Source organism: Nicotiana attenuata, chromosome 2 (assembly GCF_001879085.1).
Source record: "Nicotiana attenuata strain UT chromosome 2, NIATTr2, whole genome shotgun sequence".
Lineage (NCBI taxonomy): Eukaryota > Viridiplantae > Streptophyta > Magnoliopsida > Solanales > Solanaceae > Nicotiana > Nicotiana attenuata.
In genome coordinates this window covers 63356719-63367219 of record NC_031990.1, presented here as the reverse complement: position 1 = coordinate 63367219, position 10501 = coordinate 63356719, and the positions used below count along the sequence as shown (strand labels likewise).

The 10501-nt window shown below is 35.4% G+C and overlaps 1 protein-coding gene and 1 non-coding gene across 2 annotated transcripts; one reads left to right on the top strand and one right to left on the bottom strand.

Moving 5' to 3' along the window:
• Window positions 6639-10115, top strand: LOC109211542. Its single transcript, XM_019375085.1, has 5 exons — window positions 6639-6940; window positions 7211-7297; window positions 9033-9182; window positions 9278-9475; window positions 9782-10115. Exons 1-5 carry the CDS (start codon window positions 6734-6736, stop codon window positions 9881-9883), a joined length of 744 nt encoding a protein of 247 aa, XP_019230630.1. The 5' UTR covers window positions 6639-6733; the 3' UTR covers window positions 9884-10115.
• Window positions 10173-10245, bottom strand: TRNAA-UGC. Its single transcript has one exon. It is a non-coding gene; the product is annotated as a tRNA-Ala (tRNA).

The window sequence follows — 10501 nt, the reverse complement described above, 5'->3', positions numbered from 1 at the left end:
AGATGGAATTGTTCACAAGAAAAATGAGCAGTTAGTTGAAACATAAAAGGAGGGAAAGACAGTTAAAAGTCGTTGGACTCGGAAACTAGGTTGTTACTCCTATTCGTTAAGAGGAAGTTGTTATCCAGTACACGTGTGCCTTCTGAAATCACTCAAATAAACGGTCCAGATTATTTTAGTGATAGATGGTTTTATAATAAACAGCAATCATTATTTGAGTTATTATACAGTCGCGACTAAATTTCATGGGTGGTCATTAAGCTTTGTGTTTATTATCCAAAAATTATTTATTTTGTTACGTAAAAGTCATTTAACTTTGTGTCCATTACCCAAAAGTCAATTTTTTTTCTTTTGTTATACAAAAAAAATATTTTACTTTGTTCTAGTTACCACACATTCACCAGATTTTATAATACTTTTACCTGAAAATTATGCCCTTAACATTATAAATCCTCTTGTTTATGTTATACCTTCTATATAATATTTACATAGGTATTTTACTTATAATTGAAATAAATTTATATTATTTTATTGATTATTTTTATAATATATCCGTAGATTTAAATTTTTTTCATGACACTCAATTTGTTTAATCATATTCAAACAAGAACATATTTTAAAATATAGATATGACAAACAAATTTTTGGATATTTATTTGAAATAATAAAAAAACAAATTTTTAATAAATGAGTTTTTTTATAGTCAGTAAAACTTTAAAAAATCAAAGATATTTTGTGTTTGATATTAGGTTTTAAAGCTTTATCTGTTAATATTATGTATTTAAAAGTACTAATTTGATGTGCTAGTATTCTAAATATGGGTATATTATTCATTAGATTAACAAATATGGTTTGGCTGATAAATCTGTGAACTTTGATTTTATAATTTTCATTAAAAATATTTCATTAGGCATGATTAATAACTTAACTTAAGTTTTTTTGACAATAATACTATTGACAAATTAAATAGTGCTATCTATATATCTTAACGTTAAGAAAAAAAATCATATGTACGAATATTATAAAATTAATAAATAAAATAATATAAAATTTATTTTCTTGTAAATATCTAGGCATTGACTAATTGGAGACATATTCTCCTATGCCATATGAAATCGCTTTTGGGTTTTAGTTTGGTAGTACATGAAATATTTGATATGATTATAATAAAATTCCCTGAAGAATTTTAATTGTTCTGAAGCACATAAAGGTTCCTGAATTTTTTTGTTAAATTAAGCTTTCGCAATGACATATATGATTTGTCTAATGTCTTGTTGCAGTTGGTGCACTTATATTTCTTGCTAAAACGTGAGTGAAACAATATGCTAGCAAGATTTAAACTTACTCCTATTTGAAAATCCTGGAATGCGATCGATATTATATTGCAAAAAGGAATCATTGAAAAAGATTTGTTTATCCTAATAAATGTTTAAATCTTGTTTGTTATGTAAATGCAGACATTTCCTGAAGTTCATTTTTCAAATAATCTATTTGCATATGAAGGAGATGTGTGACTTCTCTTTAAAAAGAAAATGCTACTTGCTTATCTTAGTTGAAAGATAATGTTGTTTGCTTATCTCAATTGAAAGAAGGATATATTAAAGGAGACAGAATAAAGCACATTTTAGCAAAGTTCTTTATGAGACACAATCTTCACTAGAATGATGAAATAGATATTCAATAATTTCGTTTGCCTCATATTTGGGTGGATATGTTAAACTTACCAACCTCAACGTTTGAGGAGTTGAGATACAAAACTGGAACGCATTGTCTTCGATGACAGTTTCAAATATCTTGGGTCGGTGATTCAAGAGGACGGAGAGATCGACGAGGATGTCACTCACCGTATAGGGGCGGGGTGGTCGAAATGCAGGCTTGCATCAGGAGTTTTATGTGACAAGAAAGTGCCACCGAAACTCAAGGAGAAGTTTTATAGAGCTGTGGTTAGACCTGCCATGTTGTATGGGGCGGAGTGCTGGCCGGTTAAGAAATCGCATGTTCAGAGAGTGAAGGTTGCGGAGATGAGGATGCTCAGGTGGATGTGCGGGCGCACCAGGTTAGATAAGATTAAGAATGAAGTTATTCGGGAGAAGGTGGGGGTGGCCCCAGTGGATGAGAAGATGCGGGAAGCGAGGCTCAGATGGTTCGGGCATGTGCGGAGGAGAATCCCTGATGCCCCGGTAAAGAGTTGTGAGCGGCTGGCGGTGGTTGGCTCGAGTCGAGGCAGAGGGAGGCCTAAGAAGTATTGGGGAGAGGTGATTAGGCAGGACATAGAAAGAATGCGGATTTCCGAGGACATGGCCCTTGATAAGAAAGTCTGGAGGTCTAGTATCAGGGTTGTAGGATAGGGGCTTCTAGAACTTTTCTTACTTCATTCCCGGGGCTAGGTGGGGTTTGGTAGGGCTCTCCATAGATGACTTGCGTATTGTATTGTGCCCCCTTATGGTAGTTACTGGTCGATATTATTGCATGCCATTTAATTTATGGTTTTATGTTTAGATAATTATTTATGCGATTTCTGCTGGAGTCACTAATGCTTTTTTGTTTTTCTTTTTCCTTTTCCTTTTCTTTCCTGAGCCGAGGGTCGATTGGAAACAGCCTCTCTGCTCTTTCGGGTAGGGTAAGGCCTGTGTACGTATTACCCTCCCCAGACCCACTTTGTGGGACTATACTGGGTAGTTGTTGTTGTTGTTGTTGTTGTTAAATAAAGTAATATTGTATTAGGGGGAGGCAAATACGCGCTATACTCTTTTTTCCTAGTTAAGGTTTTATCCCACTTGATTTTACTAGCAAGATTTTTAATGAGGCAGTAAGTAATGCGCATTACAAGATGTGTGCTATTTTTTCTTCTTTGGGATTTTTTTTTTCCACAGATAAAATTTTAACGAGACACATTTTTTTGGGACATCCAGGGGGGATGTTATGAAATATATTATTTATATGGATGTCCACTACACAAATATAACTCTGACTACTCTTTCCTATTATGTAAATAACCGCACCATTATTCTTCACCATTATATATGATTGTAACTCTCATACCTCTGTAACTTACTCCGTGATCTTCTCTCATGATCTTAATACCTAATATCGTATTTCTAACATCTCTTGTATTACCTCAATATCATTTTGTAAATAGAAGATTTGGGTATCATGTTATACACACTTGGAAATACTTGTACATTTGATGAAATGCGAAAGCTCTTTTATCTATTTGCTATTACTTTAGTACTAGTTTGTTAACATAAACGAATTACTCTTAATTTCGTCAATTGATTCACGTGTCTAGTTTTGGAAAGGAAAAAAACCCAAAACTTGTTGTGTACTCCTATAAATTAATTTTTTAATTTTTAATATAGCAAAACCTACCAAATCAAACACCCTAGTCATATTACTATGGTTGAAGGGTACATACTTACTCCCCATAAACAACAACAACAACAACCTAGTATATACTCATAAGTGGGTTTGGGAAGGGTAGGATGTATGAAGTCTTACCCCTGCCCTGAACGGGTAGAAAGGCTGTTTCCGATAGACCCTCAACTAAAGAAAAGATGAAAGAAGTACTGATAGCAAGTAATAACAATACAAGATATTTAGAAAACTGAGACTAAGATAACAAAATAAAAGATGAAAGAAGCACTTATAACAAGTAATAAAATACAAGATATGTAGTAATAGAAGGATAAAATAATACTATACTAACACTAATACTACTGAACTAAGGAAGATAAAGGGAAACACTCTGTTACCTACTGACCTTCTACCCTAATTCTCAACCTTTACATCCTCTTATCAAGGGTCATGTCCTCGGTTAGTTCAAGCTGGGCCATGTCCCGCATGATCACCTCTCCGCAAGACTCATTTGGCCTACCTCTACCCTTCCTATGATCCCCCCAAGGACAACCTCACACGCCTCCTGACTAGGGCATCCGTGCTTCTCCTTTTAACAGGTCCAAACCATCGAAGCCTCGCCTCTCGCATCTTATCCTCCACAAGGGCCACTCTCACCTTGTCCCCAATAACTTCCTTCCAAATTTTATTTGACCTAGTATGCCCACACATCTATCTCAATATCCTCATTTCAGCAACTTTCATCTTCTTGACATGGGAGTTCTTGATTGGCCAACGCTGCCCCATATAACATAGTCGGTCTAGCCACTACTTTGTAGAACTTACCTTTAAGTCTCAATGGCACATTCTTATCGCACAAGACAACGGAAGCGAGCCTTCACTTCATCCATCCCGCTCCGATACGATGTATGACATCCTCATCAATCTCCCCTCGCTCTGAATTACAGATCCCAACTACATGAAACTCTCTCTCCTAGGAATGACTTGAGCACCAAGCCTTACATCCACATCCGCTTCCTAGGTAACGTCGATGAACTCGCACTCCAAGTATTCTGTCTTGGTCCTGCTTAACTTGAAATATTTAGACTCAAGGGTATGTCTCCAGACCTCCAGCCTCTCTTTAACACCAGCTCGCGTTTCATCTCAAAACTATGTCATATGCAAATAACATACACCAGGACACCTCTCCTTGAATGTGTCGCATCAATGCATCCATGCTAAGAAAAATAAAAACGGGCTAAGTGTTGATCCTTATGCAACCTCATCTCAACTGGAAAGTACTCTGAGTTTCCTCCTGCCGTCCTTACTCGTATCTTAGCTCCCTCATACATGTCCTTGACCGCTCTATATAGGCTACAAGCACTCCTTTAGCCTCCAAACATCTCCAAAGTACCTCTCGGGGGACTTTATCTTAAGTTTTCTCTAGGTCAATGAACATCATATGTAAGTCCTTTTTCATTGCCCTGTACTGCTCCACCAATTTCCTCACAAGGTGAATGGCATCTGTAATCGACCGTCTCGGCACGAAACCAAACTGGTTTTTGGAAATGGACACACTCCTCCTCGTCCCCTTCTATCACCCTCTCCCAAACTTTCATCGTATGGCTTAGTAACTTAATATCCCCTATAGTTGTTGCAGTTTTGAATATCCCAAATTATATTTATGTCAAATCAAATAATAACTTAAAGAGTTACAAATTAAATAATAGGAGAAAAGATCCAAATTTGTTCTACGAGAAGGGTTAACTTAGCCATTCGTTAAAAGTTTGGCTCATCTATGGTAGGTAAAAATATGTTTGAGAAAATCTATTTCGCTTTTCTGTTAAAAAATAAAGACGTATTTCTAATTTAGAGCAATTAAATTTTTTATTTTGTCCTTAATTAGGGGTGTTCATAAAAATCCGAAAACCCGAACCAAACCAAACCGATCAAAAAAACCGATACTTTTTTGTTTGGTTTGGTTTTGGTTTTGAAATTTAAAAACCGATCAAATTTGGTTTGGTTTTGGTTTTAATCAAAAAAACCGAACCAACCCGAATATAAGAGTAGCTATTTTAAATTTATAATTACACCTATATATATGTAAACTTTTATAAAAAGTTTCAAAAAATTTATAGTAAATGTCAATCGTTTGCACTTTTAGTACATTTCTTTACCTTTACATTCTAGTTTGATTGTTAGTTTTCTTTTGTTAAGTGTAAGAATCTATTTCATGTTAAAAACAATATAATTATTCACCACTATTTGATTCAATTACAATCAATATATCTTGGTAAATAATAGATTTCTCAAAGGGCAATTGATTTGATAGTGTTACGTTGAAAATGTGGTCGCCGAAATATAAGTTTGGTAGTGTATGTCTTATATTTAAGAAAAAACCGACATAAACCGAATCGAAAAAAACCGACTTAATTGGTTTGGTTTGGTTCTAATATTTGAAAAACCGACTTACTTGGTTTGATTTCTTTTTAGGGAAAAACCAATCCAAATCGAACCACGAACACCCCTATCCTTAATGATAAAGTTTTATAGCCGCACATAAATATTATGTCATCTTGAAGTGTACAAATTTTATAAGTCTTATAACAACACAAATATTACGATATATTTAATATCACAAGTTTCAAAGATCTTTCTTTAATTTCGTGTGCAGTCAAACTATGCTATACAAATAGAAATGAGAGAAGATACATTATTACTCTCCTTCCATTTCAATTTATATGAGATAGCTTGACTTGATATGAAGTTTAAGAAAAGAAAGAAAAAAACTTGAAATGTCTGATCCTAAAAGCTTAACGAGTAAAAAACTTTGTGGAGACAAGCCATTTGTATCAGGGGCGAAGCCACACTATGGTTAGGGTTGTCAGTTGACCACCATTTGTCGGAAAATTATACTGTGTATATAGATAAAATATTAGATTAGAGGTACATAACATATATTGAACACCCTTTGTCGGATATTTTTACTTATTTCAAGTTTGAACACCATTAAAAAACATTCCTGACTTCGCTATTGATTTGTATGACCATAAAAGCTTCTCGTTAAGGGTAAGATAGAAAATTTAAAGTTATAAAAATATATTACTATTTTTTTTGGAACCAATTAATAAAAAAAATATACTTATCATATAACGGAAGGAGTAGTAAGATTGACAAATTAGTGATGAAATGCAGTTGTGGACCCATATTCATCTCTCGTACCACTGACAGGTTGCCAAATCAGACCAAAAAAGCCGCATGTAGATATGGTTCTCTGTCCCTATCTTGTTTCTCTTTCCTTTTCCAACAGTCCATTTCTTTCCACAATTTCAATGGAGTCCTTGTCAAAACCATCAAATATTAGAGCAATCAATTAATTAATCAAAGAGAAAAAACAAAAATGGGAAAGATTACAGGTGCTCACACATCATGTTCATACTGCCACAACAGTTTATTCGTGCCCAAAGGAGGATTCTTGTTCTCGCAGGCAAAGCAAAAGAGCAAGAAATGGAAGTTACAGCCATTAACTGGAAAATCTCAGATGATAAATGCTTCAACTTACTCTTCCAGAATTAGCACTGATATTCCTCTCTATGAAATCCCCGGGGTACTATTTTCCTGCTACTACGTTTTCTATTTCTCTTCCATATGCAATTTTGTATATCTATCTCATACATATCAATTAACAATCAATTAACTATATCTTAAACTCAATTAAGTGTGTCAGCTGTATGAATCATTTAATTTGTATTATAGTTTGATTATATGTCAACCTAACCTTCCTTCTTTATAAATCTACTTCATGTATTGTCATAAAATTGTGCTTTACTGTGCGCATTCAGTGATTAATAGTGCAAGTTGAAATTTGAATTTTCAGGCTTCCTTTGATCGATATCTGGAGAATAAGGCTCGAGTGTTCAAGGCCATTTTTCCTGACAAAAGAAGGAGCCAGCAACTCAATGAGGTATTCATCATTTACTCCCCAACTGTTAAGTCATCACTACCTCCTGAACTGTTAAGCGACCCACATTGGTTGAGGGAGTGGACTGTTGTCTCCTTATATTGTTTTCTGCAATCCTCAACTCAAGAGCTAATTTTTGGAGTTAAGTTAAGCCCACGGTTCATTTTCTTGGGAAATTCTCACGAAAACCCATAGCAGCTACCCTTCCGGTGTGCACCGGGTAACTTGCTCATTGTGCAATAGCTCGCAAACCACACAGGAGATGTGCGGCGAGCTCTGACTGAGGAGGTTGCTGGTCAGTGGAATCGATCCCAAGTCTCCCATGTGGGAAATCACTCACCCAACCCTAGCGGGTACGGTTCGTTTTCTTAATATGGTACCAAACCCATCCATATTCTTGGTTTACAGAATGTTGGACCCGCCATGTTATATTGTCCAAGCACCAGATGTTCAATTCTAGGTGTTCGAGCGAGTGTTAATTATCCCACGTTGGTTGAGGTATTTGGTTCCCTGCATGGTCTTAGATAATCCTCGCATCAGGAGTTATTTTTTAGAGTTTAGTTAGGTTTGAAGGTCCATTTACATAACATGAATTGCCAATTCATCTTTTTAATCCCCTTTGCATTTTTGTTTCTTTGTGTACTATGCAATGCTAATTGAGCACCAACGCATCACTTGTCTGAATTTCTGCTCTTCAGTTTTCAGGCCTTAAACATGAAGATACGCATTCATTATATTTTTCCATAAGACCATTATCCCATGAAAGTCACCTTGTTTACCTCTTGGCCTCTGATACTATGTCGATGAACATTAGACTCGTCTTGTATATGCTTCCTAACCTCAGTAGTTCAAGTGAACACTTGAATTTCTTGTTGACGAACATAATATCTGGCTGGTAAACAAAGTTAAGAATGTACTTCAGCAAACAAAACTATGTCTCATGCTGGTTCTACTTCCATAGTTATTTGCGCAATTCATCTATTGAGGTTGTCTTGTTTCCTTGCATCTTTAAGGAAATCAAAATTTTCAGATGCTCGTTCTCTGACTATACAATTTTAGGTATTACTACTCTGTACCATTACAACCTTTCAATTATGTTTGCTATCCAGGTGTTAGCTCAACACTTTCTTTTTTCCCTGCACAAATTCATTTCAAACTCTTTGTTGCCTAGTTAGTGCATGGGCACGGGTTTGAATGTCCTCAGATCTTGTGATTGTTATTACTAACAAAATGCATCGGGTGGTTAAGTTTATATTCTATTGAAACCTTCACCACCTTAGGCATTTAGAAATAGGCTCATGCCTACTCCTTTGTTGGCTAACTGTGACCTTTTTGTCATGTGTTATCTTCTTATAAAAATTGAATCTCTAAAATACTTGAAGCTTCTCCAGTTTTATGCTACATTCAAACCTTTCTAATAGACAGTCTGATAACGAACGTTCAGTTCAAGCATGGAATTAAAATGATCTTATAGCTGGGGAGCTATCTGGTTAGACAGTTGGTGATGAATGCCTTAATTTGAAGTTTGAACTGGATGTACACTTGATTTTGTAAACAAGAAGAGCGGAAATGAATAAGAGTAAATGTCTTAGTTTGACATCAAATCCAAAAGTAAAGTTTCTTTTTCCTCTTTTAAAATGTCAAGAGAATGAATGGCTGATGTTCTCTGTTCAATATGTTGCTGCTATTCAGCAGTTCAGCATGCATTGTTATATGCTTGACTACTAGTTCCATGCAGGAAGAGTGGAGAATTCACATGCTACCCATAGAGTTCCTATTTATCACCGTGTGGCCAGTTATTGATATGAGATTGAGATGTAAATCCAAAGGAGTAGAGTACCCACCTGGGATCCCCCATGATGTTTCTAAGGTTCTTGAACTCGACATAGTAAGTATCAAGCCAAATCTCAAGCGCATTCTTTTAATTATTCATTCATTTTGTTTGTAATGGAATGACATGGAGCCGAAGACATGGTTATGCAGATAAGATGGGAGCTTCAGGGGCTAGATGATGCACTGAAGCCATCTCAGTTCTCCCTTGATGTAAAAGGGTCTCTTTACCCCGACAGGAATGGACCACGGAGTAGGCTGAGAGGTCAACTACAGATGAGCATTAGCTTTGTTCTTCCACCAATGCTAGCTTTGGTCCCGGAAGATGTTCGCAGAGATGTTGCTGAGACGGTTAGATGCTAAACCTAATCTCTAGTTTAACTTCTATACACTGATCATAAAACATAAGATCACATAAAAGATAATCCTTATCAAAAAAAAAAAAGATCACATAAAAGATAATTAGAGGTAATTGTCCGCAATAAGTGGAGCTAGTTACCTGTAAAATAAAGTAGGCAAGTCAGTATACATATGTAAGTTAATTCCCTTCTGAAAACATTGTCTTGCTCCTATTGTCGACATAAATTGGAGTTTAAAAGAAGGTTAGGCACAAAGGAAGCTCTTTGACAATTAACAATCCTATGCCTTTTTGAACAGGTACTAAGAGGACTATTGCAGAACATGAAGAATAAAGTAAATGGTAGCCTGCTTTCGGATTATGGTGAATTCAAGAGGGAAAAGCAGAAGGAATTAGTCTGAACAGTTTAACTAGATAGAAATATTTCAGATGCCAAACATATAGGTGGATGTAATTGACACTAGTATTCACTGATTTGGGTATCCAAAGCGTGAGAAAATTCTGCAATTTTTATAAATGGGGATTGTAAAAAGATACAAGACAAGTATTCCCAAAATTTTGGAAGTTAATTCTTTTCTGAGATGAATGTGAAGTTTTCTGGCAAAAGTGAGAAAGGGCTGTTTTCATTAGGAATTTGAGACGTGTTTTCTGCCTTTGAAATGTTTCTTTAGATTGAGTTATTAAAAATAATGGAGATGCGGGGGATCGAACCCCGTGCCTCTCGCATGCAAAGCGAGCGCTCTACCATTTGAGCTACATCCCCGTGTGTTATCTCTGCAGGAGATCAAAAACTATAATTTTTGTTTATGTAGGTTTACCATATTTCTACCCGTTTACTTTTTGATAGTCATATCATCTATATCTATATGTCTATATATATTTTATTATAAAAGCACGAATAATTTATGCTAAATGTTGAACGACTAAAATATCTCCGAAACATTGATCCACTTTTATAACCTTAGATATTTATATAATTAGAATATTATTGTAAATCACCTAAGACTAAAATTCTTTTC